Genomic DNA, 15629 nt, shown 5'->3' on the forward strand with positions numbered 1-15629 from the left:
ATGCAGGATCCCTGAAATGGCTGCGATTGAGGGGATCCAGGAGCCCCCTTCTCTTAATCAATAGAAAAAAGGCCAACACCTCTAAGAATTTGGCATGTCTGAGTTAGAGGCTTCAGGAGGGCAATGTGAACACCTTTCCTTCAGTATTTGTGTTTATTTTCTTAAATGGTAATAAACATTAAATTGATCTGCTGTTTTCTTCTGAGCATGGTGATTTGTTTTATAAAAATGGCTGGTTTATGCATGAGGAATATTTTAATAAGGTTTGAATATTTGAATATTTTCACATTAGTCTGTGTTTTCGTTTGACTCTTCATTGATATCAAATAATGACCTTTCAGGACAAGCAAAATAGATAGATTGTATCTATTTTAAGTCTCTTTATGCACTTTTGTTACTTTATATAAAAATTAAAAAAAGACTTTAAAAAATTTTAATTCACAGAGAGGAAAATTGCTGTGTGGTTTTATATTGATAGTGGCAAGTTTTAGTATCAATATCTTAATCATAGAGAGGCAGGGAACAATTTTTCTAATAGGCTTCCTTTTTTTATTACATGAGGCTTTACTAGGTATACACCACTTCTGCTTCCCTCTCTAAAAAAGTTTTTTTCATTAATACTGATAACTAGCAATGTGCTATTGGCCTTTAGTCTATATTACTTAATTAGTATTACTAGAAATACTCCACGTTAAGGATTGCTTTATATTAAGAATTACCTGTTCTGAATGAGAACGCAAGGAAGGAGCTAATGCATCTGTAGTGAGGACTTGTAAGGTAGCCAACAACTTTATTTACAAAGGAAGGGAGGAAGGAGGACCTATGAGTCTGGCTCCCATCCTTTTTTTTTTTTTTTTTTGATGTAGCTTTTTGCAGGATTTCTCAGCTTATTAAAGGAAACTTCCAGCAGTCTGGTGCTTTAGCCAGTTCCTAGAAGTGTGCTTTCTTCTTGGTCTTATTGCCCTTTTGCAGGGAGTTAGTAATAGACATTGACACGAAAAAAACCTTCAGGTTTCTCTTTTATTTTAGAACTTCAGTAGTGACCTGTATGTGTGTCATTTGCTTTTGGGAACTGTCTTCATGGTTTCTTTCTGCCAGAAACACAATCACAAATTCCAAGTCTTTCTTTATACTTTTGCGTTACTTATCTTAATCCTCTGCCAAGCTACAAAGAAGTTGGAAAATATCTATTTATCTTCCTATCACTCCAGTCTAGCAGGAAAGATTCTTTCTGATCCAAAAGTAAATGATTAGAGGGAGACTCATAGTGTCAGAAATCCCACAGCTCCCATGTTGTTGTTGCAGGTGGCTTTGGAAAGTCTGGGAAACTTGGTAGGTGGAGGGAGTGGAGCATCTAAGCTAATTAGTGAGGGCTGGGCTAGAGAATGGAACAACAGAGGAAACTTGTGGGGGAAAGGGGTAGCATTGGGACAGTCATCATTTTGCTATTTGTGTCCTTTAATTTCTTACTCCCCTTCCCCCCTAAAGGTTTGGTTTGTATATTTTTATTGTAGTGTCAACAGGTCTGCATCTGTCCTTTTTAATGAGAGCTTAGACATAATCCTGCTTCTTTTGTAATAGTTTCTTTCTGCAAAGGAGGGAAGGGCAGGCTGCAGCAGGGTAGTCACCTGCATATGACAGCTGTAGGCTGTAATTATTTTATTTCAGCTAGTAGATGTTTGCATTTTGTCTGGTACTCTGTCCAGCATTTTCTCATCTTAAGAAACTGGTATGCCTTCTGTTACAAAATTTGGAGGGAATGTTTTTCTAATATACTATTTCTGTGTTAAATGTGCAAAAATGATACCTAGATGTGGAGGAGCCAGGTGTGTGCTCTTTCCTTAAGTAATCTGACTCTGTACTTGAAACAGTGCCTTAACTGCTAGGCAATAAATGGATCTCTCATTGTCATTCTCACAGGAGTCTATCTTGTGTTGGGTGATTACATAGATACTAGGGAAAAAAGTGGGGAAGAACTGGTTTTTTTCTCTATCCCAGTCATGAGGATGCAAGTCTGCAAGGAGTCCATCTTGGTTCTTAGGTTATTTCAGTGAGTTATTTGCATGCAATGATGTCAGCAGGAAAGTGACAGATATGAACCCCCAAATATTTTATAACACTGTGGTTTGGAAACTCTTCTGGGACACTGAAGAAGAGGGCCTAAGTTTTCTTTGGCAGAGGACTGCTGAATCCTGGATAGATGTCCTCTTCACCAGTGTACTAAATAAAGACCTCTTTTTGACCTCCAGTTGAGTGAATTTGGTCCTTTGTTTCCAGCTTGGCAGGCAAAGCTGTAACGCTTATTGGTACATGTCTTTAGCCAATACCCAAAGAATTCATCGTGTTTTTTTCCATTGAGTTCCTTTAACTTTCATTTTGTTTTTCTTTCTCCAGTTCTTTTTCTCTGCAATTTCTGGATTTTATTACTTATACTGTATAACTATTAAATTCTATACAGTTAAATGATTTCGTCTGCCTGCTTGCTCCATTGACAGGAGCAAGAACCACTGTGAAATTGTTTGGGAAAAGTTACCAACGCAAAAATCAGCTGAAAGTTGCTGGGAATGTTTTGTGACTATATGAATTTTTAAGGTTTGTATTGTGTGGAAAATAAATACAAACTTCAAAATACACTTGTTGTGTTGTGATGAAAAGTGTTAATTCTAATCTTAAAATCCCCACAGGCTGTAAAGATTCTGTGAGGGAAGAGGTGGTGTGGGAGAAGACACAGTCAGTGCTGGTTAAATCTGAAGTCTTTGGTTCTTGCATGGGCAAGGAAACTTTTTTTCTGATTGCTTGAATCCGATGCCTGAAAATATTATTTTTTGATTGAAATTTTTTTAGCTCATTCTGTGAGGGTTCTGAGTCATTGGCTTCTGTGTTTCTAAAATGAAATGAGTTTTCCTAAAACTATAGCTTCTGTTTTTGACTTAGTAATTTGTGGTAGTCTCATAAGGTAATGACCTCTTGACTAAATATCAGTGTGCTAAATGTAGTATGTGTTTCCATGTTACCTGATGGAAAATGGATCTCCTTATTAAAAAAAATTTCTGCACTGCCTTGAATAGCTCAGAACAAAGATTGGCCGAAGTATGGTTTCTGACCATAGAAATGGTTAGAATGCTTGAAGCTGATCTCTTTACTAATGCTCACAAATTGAGAAAGAGGGGACATTGTGTGCTAAAAATATAAGTGATGTTAATATATAGCATCCCCAACCTCACACCTGCTTAATTCTTTTCTTTTTTAGTGCCTCCATTTATTTTCTACAGCTGTTAGCATGCATGTTTGTTGCAGTCGGCCTCTCACTGAACAAAGCTTCAGGTTACTAAGACTCCTTTTTGTCACATGAAAACAATGGGCTTCGTGTGTACTTTGAATGTGCCATGACTGCAGAAATGTTTCCCAGGCTTTCCCTGTGGGTCAGGGCATGGTGTAAAAAGTAATGTTTACCTGCCTTGCAAGAGGTCAAGATGCCCAAGCAGAACTGTGTTCAAATATTCAGCACTGTAGAAACTTTGTTAGGACTCTCTGGTTTTGTGTAACTTTTACTTCATCGATAGTAGGTTTAAATTTTTTTTTTCTGCACAGTTTGCAACAAAATTAAGGTGTAGAATTAACTAGAATTAACAAAGACCATACCATGTCACGCATCAGTGATGTGTTCCAAAAATATCCATCTTATAGGATATAATGTGTTCCTCAAAATCACTATAGCCAGGTAATATTCCAGCAAGGAAATGTTTTTCACTTGAGGTAGGGATGGGGCTATAGCTCTTTGGTTTTACCAGGAGTTTTGCCTCTTACAGAAAGAGAAAAATAACATGTTGCAAGTTTTTTTTTTCCCTGCTCTTCATCAGTGTTAAAAGACAGGAACTCTGGTAAATATTATCTGTATGTATATGTTGAAATCCTTATAGCATTAGAAAACATTAAAAATCGTGCTTAAGTTGGTGGAAAATAATATTTGTGTTCCTAATCACAACTGGCAGAGCAAAAATTAGTAAAAAATGGCTTGATTGCTTTAATTTATGTAATCATTGTTTCCTAAAAAGTAACAACTTGTGAGTTTCTGGCACAGGGTTGTGTCACTGCTTGGAGGATAACCCTCTCTTCCCCAGTGCCTGGGTATGTAGTGCGTGTTTTACCTTCGCTTTGCAGGAATGGCAGTCGTCAGATATTTCCTTTTAAATCTTTCCAGATTTTGCATGTGACTCTCAATGGAAAGAGGAGCAGTCAGCAGGTTTCTTGCCTATGCACTGTCCTTGTGAGTCGTTGTAGTCAGGAAAGATCCCTGTGCTAACTCCTAGTTACACAAGAGACCTGAAACCTGTGGGCAACCAGTGCGCAGAGCAAGGTCTTAGCTTGTTACCTATGCTAACTTAATGGCAAAGCACTTTGTTTTGTTACATTTTTCTTTCAAAATATGGGGGGGGGGGGGGGAGGAACGACCCAACATGTCCTACTATCTCCATTATCAAGAAATCTCTCTTATTGAACAGCTGCAGGAAAGTACTGCCAAATCTATGTTCTCTTATATAGTATATGCATATTCTCTTATAAAGTAAAAACCAGCTTCTAGGTGTTATGTGTGAACACACACAGTGGGGAAAAGTGTTGATGTGTTGCAATTGGTGTAATAGTCGTCCTGCTTAACACAAATGTACCGGGGAGGAGAAGTGGTTTCCCTAGTAATTATCCTTTCTGAATTTCTTGTATGACATCCATCATCCTTTCAGGACTGTTCTTGCCATTTGTACTTCATCAGGCTTTTCAGCTGAATAATTACCTTTTTTTTGGCCATGTGCTGGTTTTAATGTTTTGGATATTTATCACCCACTATGACTTATCTGCGTTAATCGTAATGGGAAAGAAACATGGTAAGATTTTGATGATGCCTTCCAGAGTAGCAACTAAAAATTTGTCAGAACACTTCTAGAATAATTAAAACCTTTCTTGCTAAAATTATGCTTTTCTGGAAACATGAACCCTTAGGCCCGCTGCTCCAGGCACGTAATAAGTAGCTCAGGATTAAACTAAAAAAACTTCTAAAATGTCTCAGCAATTGAACTTTAAAGAAGCAGAAGTCTGAGTCAGGTGTCTCTAAGGCTGTACAAACCACAAGTTCCTTAGCGTGTGTTTGTAGGACACCTTTTGTTTATAGGCATGTCTCAAATGCTCTTTTTGTTCATTTTTTTTTTTCTCCTCCTCATTAGTGTACAGAGAAGATGACAGATACTACTAGGCTTCTGGCAAGTTCCAGACTGCTGGGATTGATGTATTAAACATGTTTCCTTTAGGAAAATATTTCACTTGGTTAAGTGCTTATATTAAAGAACTAGTGAAATGTGCTATGAGTAAAAATGTTAGGTGAGCTGTTGAGTCTGTTGCGTTTTGTTTTCCTGTTTAGCAGTTACCAAACGTCATCTTATGTTCTTGTAGTGCTGGCAACAGTGACAGCTGATGTTTTGTTCTAGATACCTTCATGGAAAAGGGTTTAGAATTGGGCTACTAAAACTGAAATTACTGTCCAGCAAGAGAAATGCCCCTTTCCTTCAATTGTGATTCATGCTTCGCAAAGGATGGCCCTAACTGAGTCCATCCCAGGAACAACATTCCCATCATTTTTGGACCTACAGAGAAACTTATGAATTGAAGGCTGAAGATCAGGTGGTGTTTCTCAACACTTCTGCCTTTCTTTTAGCTCGTGTTAGTGCTGTCCCGTTCCTTTGTGCTCTTTCCGTTTCACTTCCAGTTCATCTCTTTCGAGTAGGAACGACCCCCTCAAAAGGGAGAATGCTTTCTAAGCTCCTTTTCTATAATAAAAAAAAAAAAATCTGTTCATGTCACACTTGGTTTTTTTGAGATCTTCAAGGAGTATCTGAAGAAGTAACCATGGTCTACATTGCTTCATCCATTTCCTTTGAGGACTGTGGGTCCTGGTTACAAATTCAGATTTTCTAATCTTGCTGACTGGCAAATAATGTTTCTACTCCCAGGCTTTATCCTAGACAAGATTTTTTTAAAAAGGAATATATGTTTTTCTAGGTCCTCCTACTTCCCTTATTTCTTTCCCACTCCTGTTTCCTCATGCACACAAATGTAAGCTGAAGTCAAAGCAATATTCTTAGTGTATAGCAGTGAAAGTATGAAAACCCAGCACTTCAACGTGCATTTCCATTCCCCATTTAATTTTATAACTTCAAGCTCAATTACATTTTGTGTAGTTTGTGATTTTTCTTTTTGATATCTGATATTTGTAGCACTGTAAAATTTTAAAATCTTGGTGTGAGTTGTTTTTTTTCTGTTACCTCTCCAACTTAACCAGCGTCCCAGCAGTAATTGGCCAAGAGAAAGTAAGGGATTTGACCTGCTTTTAAAATTTACATAGTAATAGAAGTACTGCAGGGGTTAGCTTGTCTTACTGAAAACAAAGCGAGCGTATTGCCTGAGCTCACTCTGTTTAGGATTGTCTTATCACTGTGTTTAAAACCAACACAATTTAGCCTGAGGTGGAGGGGAACATTTTTATTTCTAAAAGCTATGATTATGTTCCATCTTGTAAGTCTACAGCATGGGAGCGTTACTTAAAGCTGTGTAGTTAATGCTGTACTGAAATCTGAGTTTGCTGTTTTAATTGATAGTGGTGTCAAGGTTGTTCTCCTTATGCCCCCCCTAAGCTGTATAGACATTTATAATTTGTTTCAGTCTGCATGTTGCATTTGAATTCTTTTGCATCTATCCTATGCTCTAGTATTTAAAAACCAGTCTTTTTTTTTTTTTTTCCTCACTGTGTCAAGATCCTTCTGGTGCTTTACTGTGCAATCCATGCTTGGTTTGGAGACAAATAAATCCCTCCTCCCTTAAAACAGGTTAAACTGAAAGTGCAGTTGTATTAAAATAATTCATAAGACAGTGAATTGCTTGTGGCATACTCCTTCTGTTTGTAATGAAGGATACCTTAAAAATGAAGTAGCATGTGGGTTATCAAATGCAGATTTGAAAGTTGACCTCTAGAAGAACTTTCTGAAAAACCTGATGCAAGCTGGTTGGTTGTAGAGTTCTTACTTTCCTTGTTCTTACCTGTCAGAACCATTAGGAAAAGACGACCAGATGAAGACTTGGACAACTTAATTTTCCTTCTTGAATACAATATGGAAAGCTAAAATTAAAAACTATTTTCCCATTCCTCTTTCTTATAGCCAGTTTAGTTTCCATAGGAATGTTAAGCAGTGATCATGGGAGCTCATGAGGCAATTGCTCCTGATTAAACAATCAAACTGGAAAACTCTGCTGTAAAAGATGATTATTCCCCCCTTCTTCCCTTACCTGCCCCTGTACGTGTACATACACATGCACGTGCACACACACTCAACTTGCTGGGTAGGCCATCTCCTTCATTTGTGTGTCAAGGTTTCCTTTGTTTCCAGTTGCACGCTGACGATGATGAATCAAAGAGCTTTTCCTGTTGATTCAAATGCAGTCACTTTTTTGACACTAAGATTTGTTGCCGTACGACTATTTTTCCTTGCTTGGTTAGATTCTGGTTTGAAGTAGTCATATGTACCTACACTACCTGGTCTTTCATATGGTATAATTTGTTAGTTCCATACTCAAGATGGATACGACTGTGTAGGCTGAACACAAACAAGAAGTGCACTCTTACAAGCTGATGAAATCTCCAGTTTTAGGTGGGATTATTGCTGATTTTGAAGATGGCAGACTAATGCTCCTTCTCACACACAAAAAAGTGAGGATTAAATGGATTCAAAAAGTGCAACAAGTATTATGTGAAATAGAAGTGGCAATGTCTTGTGTGTCATGAAGATATGCCGTGACATTTGGTTCATCTAAGAAATCTGAGTAATATAATGGGACTGTGGGAGAAAAATGAAATGACTCAAAGAAGAAACATTAAGCCAAAACCAAATGTCACCGAAGAGGTTTTTGCTCAAAAAAAAAAAAAATTCAGCATTGAATTTCAAGGTCTATTTGCATAATTTTCCTTTCATTGAAATAAAATGAAATGTTTCTTGTATTTACTTGTTTTTTCTCCCTGTTTTTCAAAGTCAGGAGTATAGATTTTTGCCCAGCTCTTACATTAGTCATGTTGCTAATGATAATGTTCAAGCTTCAGATTTTTCACCTAAGCAAACAGAACTACCTTCAGGAAAAATCAGAAGTAGTAAGGTGTCCTCCAGAAGTCCCTGCCAACCTCAGTCGCTCTGTGATTCTCCAGAAGTTGTGTGTGTGTGTGTGTGTGTGTGTGTAATCCTGTACCTTTCATTCCTTACAAATAGCAGCTATTTGACAGGTACACGAATGTGTAAGTATGAACTAATGTGCCTGGAACATTAACGTTTTAATAGGGCACAGTCTTATGGATGCCTAATTGAGATTAAGTATTTTCTTACATGCTTTAGGCACCTTAATTTTTTTTCTTATCCTGGACTGTTACAGAGTATTCATTAGTGCCCATGAGAGAATGTTTCTATCTAGTCACGTCACTGAAGTTCTTCAGAACATTACTATATTTTTACTATTTTAAAATGATCATCAGTGTGTGAATCCTAGTGTGTGTGCTGTGTAAATAAGAATTGTTATGCTGTTGTACCTAACCGTCAGTCCTGCTTCTCAATACATACGTGAGACTGCAGAATTGTTGATGTGTCATGTAGGTGCAGAGATAGGTGTAACCAGTGAGACCAGAAGGAGATTGCTCCAATTTTCTGGATCAAAGGTTATTCATACTAGTATGGAAAGCAAAAAAATGGGGGGAGGCTCATTAGGCAGCTAACTGGCTTTTTCTAGAGTTTGTGTCAATGGTAGTTTTGGCCAAAAGCAACGGTTACCTCTGAGTGCTTGCTATGGTTATGTTACTTTTTTTGAGTGTGTTGTTTGTATTGTCCTAATCTTACCTGTCTTCAGAGAACACTTACAGTAAATATGGAAAAAGTGTTATTTACAGCTGACTATCTCCATCCAGCATATTTCTTGTTTATCTGTTTTGACAATTGTTCTACTGCGTCCGAAGGAGGAGGATTTGGTGTTTGGGTTGCCATGTAAAGTGAAATATTTCCCAGGTTTGTCCAGAAGAATCTGTTGCTGTCAAACTTGAAGTCAGAGAGGCTGAGATTTGTGTGTGTAGAGAAGTAAGGAATCCACTCTCTGTGGCTAAGACTTTCAGAAACCCAGAAGGCAGATTTCTGTTTTCCTCTTCCTAGGGGACTTCAAGGTTTTTTTTGGAAAGCTTGAAGCAGATCTGTGCATGCATCCTTGAATGTCACATCCTGTGACTCTTCCGTTGTAAAGTGAAGGCTCTATACCTGTGCTCAGTAGTTAGACTGTAATCCGTTTGTTTCCTCCTAACTTACTGCTCAAGTTGGAAACTCTAATGTTAAACAGATGGCTACTTAATCTTCAAATACGTACGTTTGGCTTAGATGCTCACCTTCAAAATAACTCATGGAAGGATGAAAGTTAGTTTCTGAGTACTACAAAAATGACACTTTAATAACTTCTAACAACCTCAAAGATGCTTTTATTGTACACAAAATACATTCTAGGAGTGAATCCATATCCTATCTATACTACCTTTAATTTGAAGTTTGGTGTTTGAGATCATTTATGGAGTTGGACTTGCCTGCCCACTTAAGCCTTGAGGGGAATTTTGTGAAGGTCTCTGTCTGGTTTTCCTTGGTGCTACCTTAGCTGTTCAGCAGAGGAGTGATAGCAGAGAGGAACTGGTGTGCTAGAAGAGATCAGTGCTCATGGAGATTGGGTTTGCTTATGGAGATGTATACTGGCAAATAGAAGTGAAATTGTTGTGTGAACAGCAATTAGTTGGTCTCTTAGTGGCAAGGATGTCTGAAGAAAGTGTCCCAATAGCTCTGTTGCTTTGAATTAGTAGAATTAGTGTTAAAAACACCAGTAAAAAGTAAATAAATATGATTTTGTGTATTTGGTATATTTACACTTGCAAATCTAACGCTCAGATACTAGAGTGCTACATTTTTAGGCTCAAGAGCAAATGCTGTGATGTATAACCTTGTAGACCTGTGATTTTTGTGTTGTCAGTGAGAAGTACGTGTCCCGTTCAGCGGGTAGCAGGCGAAGCTGGGAGGTAATGGATGGGGCTGCAGCAGCAGCGTGAGGGCAGACTAAGCGAGCAGTACTCCGAGCGTACGCTTGAGGGCTCTGAAGACTGTGAGGAATGGAGCAGAAGCAATTGCAGTTGAAGAATGTATTTTAACTAAATTGGTGCATTGTACCTGCGCAGGGTTTAATGCTTGCTGGGCCATTTGGCTATTTGCCATAATTGGCTTTCCATTCCCTTGATTGGAATCATAGATAAAAATTTGCTAATCCACTTTCTTTGCTGAAAGTATTAGAAAAGTAATCCATCTTTTAAAAATGCTCGAGGAAGATCATACGGTATAAAGAATACTTTATGGAATAATGAGATTAATGAGTACTGTAAGGCAGATGCAATTTAAAACATTTTTCTATGATTTTTATGGGGAAAAATGCAATCTGGGCACTATAAAGCCCTAAGTACTTCCTTTTTTTATGCACTGCTTTTTAAATGTGCTTTACATGTTATGCTTTTGTCTACATGATAAAATGTATATTTATGAAGAAGGAACTGCTGTTTGTATTGTTCTTATGTTTGAAAATACCTGATTCAAAGTTCTTGGCTGTCTTTCCTCTGTCTCCCCTCTTCTGCCCACAGGGCATCAGAGCGCGCATTTTGGAAACCCTTGTAATGCTTATTCTTCTTGCACTGCTTATCCTTGGAATCGTATGGGTGGCTTCAGCACTCATAGACAATGATGCTGCCAGTATGGAGTCTTTGTATGGTATGGAATTCAAAAAAACACCACACTAGTTTAATTTTAATTATGGAAATGGATGTTTTCAATTGAACATATTTCTAGTAAGTGCTATGTGAGTATTGCACAGGTTGTGAAGAAGCTGTATTAGTCAATACCATTTTTTCTGTTAGATCTGTTTTTAGCATGCTAAGAAGTTCCATGCTCCTGTGGACATGACTTGTTTAAAAACAAGTGGCTTAAGTGGAATGGAAGGAAAAGCTGAAGATATTTTGCAGGCTCAAATACCTAGGGATTTAGTTGCCTGCAGGATTATTAACTGAGTAATTCTTAATTTATTCTTGAAAATACAATTGTTCAATCCTGAACTCTTAATAAGTGAATTCAGTTGTGTTTGTGGCATAAGTAACCTATTTCTAATAAGCTAAGGCTGTGCTCAATATTTTCTTTACAGACCTCTGGGAATTCTACCTCCCATATTTATATTCCTGTATATCATTGATGGGATGCTTGTTACTTCTGTGTAAGTATTTTCCTGATTATTCCAAAAGATGAATGACTTTTTTTTTTTTTTTTTAAAAAAGATTAAAGGAAACTTTTACATTGTGAAAACTCAGATTTTGAAAGTTGTGTAATTTTTTTTTTTAATTATTAAGTTTAAATGTAAATTTGTTAGGTTTGGATTCTGAAGTTTGAACAAATGCTACCTTACATTCTCAAGTTTTGAGGAACTTCACACCTCACCAAAATTTCAACTTTTTAAATCAGGCATTTGAAAAATAGGGACTTCATTCTGCACAGAAAAGCACAATTTTTAAATGAAGTGGCTGCAGGAGGTCAGTAGCATGGAGAGAAAGTTACTTTGGAACACTCAATTTGTCCTGTACTCAGTAAAATATCCTCCTTCTTTTAGTTGAAAATGTTCCTATATAGGCAGAAGTGGAACACAGTGCAGTTAGCTTTCGTAATCACAAAACTGGTGTCTGGACAGTCTGGAGGTCAGTTGTATGATTGCATATGAAATAAATAGCTTATAGCAACTGGTTCAGCCATCCATGTTTGGGGGAATAAGGAAGGTGATGGAAGGCTCCAAATCCCACTTACAATTTCAGCCTCCCCGCTGCCCTCCCCCCATAACTTCTAGAGAATTCCTGAGGGGAGGGAGGATAGAACATCTCCCTTTCTAGATTATCATGGTTTCACCTGTTCTCCAGGCTTTATAGGGTTCCAGCTAACCCAGGGCTGTCCCTGTGGAGACAGGGTGGGGAATGATGGTTTGAAATGTCCTCTAGACTAAGCAGATCTGTCTGTGAAAGGTGCTGCTCACGGAGACCTCAGAGTCTCCTTTGGTTCTCTGTATGTGGAGATTCTGAAATCCACTTCAGTGGAGGAAGGGGATGGGGGGAAGTAAAAATAAGAAAGTGTTTCTGAGTGTTTCATGTAGGCTGTTCAAGAGTGTGATTCACACCAGCTACTGAATGTTTTAATGGGGAGTTGGCTTATAAACTTCCTATATCTGTCTTGCAGTTTGTTTCAGCAGACCTGAAAACACAGCATGTATTCTGGGGCTACTGCAAACTAGTTCACCAAAATAACTGGGATGAAATGCCAATTTTTGGAAGAGTTATTTGTAACTTAGACAAGCAAATCACTGAAGGTATTTAAGGCCCTCTAAGCTGTTAGATGTGTAGCTGAAAGGGCAGCATATAGCAGTGGGAAAGTGGTAGATGCTGGGGTGGAGATTCATTAGATCTTCACCTGGCTTAATAGCTGAAGCAGTGTATGAGTAGGGCTTGTTGCAGTGGTGATTTGGAGCATTACTTCCTTTCTCTTTTCTCCTTTGCCTGCAGGTTGCCTCTGTAGTGAAAGACTAGCTTAAGTTAGCCTTTTTGAATACTCTTATATTTTTCCTGTAATACGTAGCAGTCGTAGTGAAACACTAGTTAATAAAAATAAATAAAATCCTCACTATAAAAATCTTGTGTGCTTCTCATTTTTTTTGGCCACACTATTTCATTATAATGGAAACTATAAATGTATATCCTCATCTGTGCTGTTACAAATTCTTCCATCTCCTACACACTTCAGTGTTTAAAGGCTGTTCTCCCTAAACTTTTGATTTTTACTTATAGTTTGAGGCTTTATCTCAGCAAGCATATAGGCACCATACCTGGAAAACATCACAGGCTATGATCATAAATGGCCAGTTGTTATTTCAAAGAAAAGTAGCTTAAAATCCAGTAGCTGAGCCCACTGTCAACTGAAGTTGCAGTATAACTTTCAGAGCAAAGCAGCTTCATGATCTCTTGACCTTACAGCTGTACCTGTGCTAATAGATTAAATGTGTCTGAGATGTTCTCCAGTGCTGTGGCCAACTAGTGTCGTTCCATCCATGATACTGCAGTTTGCAGAAGGTGGCTGTGTACGTATTGCCTCGTGATAACGGGTCCTGGACTGCGTGAACTCCAGAACTGCACCTGGGAGTTGTTTGGGAGAGTGCTAACTGGCCCAGGGCAAATCCTGCCAGGGATAGTTCTAGCAATTCTACTGATGTGGGCAACAAGTCTTAGTGCCCAGGAATGTATCCTGGCACTTCTGAATTTACTAGTGTAGACACAGCCTCTGGTGCGACGTGCTTTGAATAAATAATTACTTGAGCAAGTTTAAGATACCTGATTATATGGTGTTCCTTGCTGACAAGAAATTCGGTTATGCTCTTGGAGGGGAGAGATGCTTATCTTGTTCAGCATTCATGTGGTAGCAATGTGCTTTAAAGTTCGTAGTGGAGTTTGAGGATCTTGTAGTTCTCTTCAAAACCGTGCTTGGTTGTACGCGGAATAGCACATTGAACATCCAAATAAAAACTGGTCTCTGACTGAGAAATCACTGGTTTTTATGATCTTTCTATCTCTGCAGTATGCACGCCAGTGGGACTTTCACGGATGTTTACAGTAATGGGTCAGTTGCTGGTAAAGCCAACAGTAAGTGTTACACAAATCTGTCCTTGTATGCCGTTTGTTAGAAGGTAGAATGGCGTTAGGGTACTTTCGTTTAGAACGCTCGTGCCTCTGCATAATTGTCTGTTCAGTTCATCAGAATTTTTATAGTCAATGTTTGTGTACTTGTTCAAATTTTTTCATATAGCAGAAAAGCCTGGTTCTGTCAGCAGAAAAAATATTTTTTAGTAGTACAGACTTCCTCTGATTTCCAATTTATATAACTGCTGCTAGTAATAATGTTTATTGCCAGTATTGTCTACTATGTCTGCTTCGCAAATGCCTGAGAAGTGTGCGCTTGTCTTGAGTTCAGGACCAAAGGACAAAGACCAAACTAAGGCTGGATAACAAGGGTACTGGGGTACACTTAGATGGGTCAAATGTAGGTAGTTGGCATCTGTATGAACTTTTGTAGACATAGATACTCTACTGTTCTCGTACTGAATGCTGTGAGGGAAGGAAGTTTGTACCATGTACAAGTGCTCTAGTGACTTTGCTGTCATGTTTCCTAATTTGTATTTACTATAATTTGGGTGCACTTGGGTCTTGCATGCCTTTTCATTAGTCAGTTCAACCCTGAAAATACATACTGGTTTGCTCCCTGTAAGCTTTAAACTCACAGCACCCGATCGTAAGGTAGGCAGACTTCATTTATTTGGTTTTAGTTTCCAATAGCAATTTATATTTGCTTGAAATACTGGCTTATGTGAAAAGTCCTTTTTAATATACTATTTCAAAATCTGCAGTTATTTTTGTTTGAATCAAATTGAGTGTGAAGATTGATATGATTTGAATGTAGGTCAGATATACTGTCCCTTCCACTGTTCCCTAAGTCTCTGTAGACTGAAACTGAACATAAGAGCTTTAAACTGAAATGAAAACTTAACAGAAAGTTTGCTTGCAGTAAAGAAATAAATCTGTGACAGGATGGAATAATCTTCTGTGGAGTTCTTATTTGTATATCAGTATTGTAAAACTGTAGACTATATATTTAAAATAGAGGTTAGTAAGAACAAAGTGAACCTGGCTAGATTAGTGCAGTCAGAAAAACAAGTGACTCTGATGCTCAGTCAGTTCATGTTTCTGTTTCCAAATACAGATCCTTGAAGACCTAGATGAGCAGATGTATATCATCACGTTAGAGGAAGAAGCAATTCAGAGGAGGCTTAATGGTATGCTTGTTCTGATACTGCTTCAAATACAGTATTTAGAGTAGAGTGGCTCTGGTCAGGAGTATTGATCTCACCTTTACATAGCCTTTTCTCTCAAAATAGAAAATTTCAGCATCTTAGTATGTAACAAGCATTAAGTGCTTACATTTCATTGCTCAGTGTCGTTCAAGATTGGCTGGTGTGTGTGTGTGGCTTGCTTTGTTTTTGTGTTCAATGTATTCGTCAGCTCTAATACGTGAATGTTCTGAGACTGAGAAAGCAAATTGAGTAGTTGACCAGACCACTATCCTTGCAAAATAGTTTGGAATTGTAAATGACTGTATTTTAGCCTTGTCTGAAGAGCAATGGACTTATGTTAGCAAGAGACTCAACTACCTGCATTGTGAATTTTGTTTTTCATTTGGAGGATTTTTTCTGTTTCAGTCCATTCTTATTTAGAATGTTAGGTAATAATTCATTAAACATCAGAGCAGCCTATTATATTCTAGGAGCTATTTGGTGAATTTAATAATCTTAGTAATTCTATTAATGAACAATTATACAAATGTTTTAGACTACTTGTATTTAGTATTACAACTTTGCACTTCTTGATAAGGTGTTTCTCTTTTGAAGTATTTTGAAAACAGTAT

At 37.9% G+C, this 15629-nt stretch overlaps 1 protein-coding gene across 1 annotated transcript in view; it reads left to right on the plus strand.

The window, feature by feature from the left end:
- The window catches only part of LMBR1 (limb development membrane protein 1), a 69483-nt gene that overhangs the window by 35785 nt on the left and 18069 nt on the right, over positions 1-15629 (plus strand). Inside the window, exons 6-9 of the mRNA XM_086467502.1 lie at positions 10733-10859; positions 11287-11355; positions 13749-13813; positions 14928-15000. Of these exons, the coding sequence (XP_086323628.1) occupies positions 10733-10859; positions 11287-11355; positions 13749-13813; positions 14928-15000 (334 nt within the window). The remainder of the gene's footprint in view (positions 1-10732; positions 10860-11286; positions 11356-13748; positions 13814-14927; positions 15001-15629) is intronic.

Source organism: Leptosomus discolor, chromosome 6, assembly GCF_034619465.1.
Source record: "Leptosomus discolor isolate bLepDis1 chromosome 6, bLepDis1.hap2, whole genome shotgun sequence".
Taxonomy (NCBI): domain Eukaryota; kingdom Metazoa; phylum Chordata; class Aves; order Leptosomiformes; family Leptosomidae; genus Leptosomus; species Leptosomus discolor.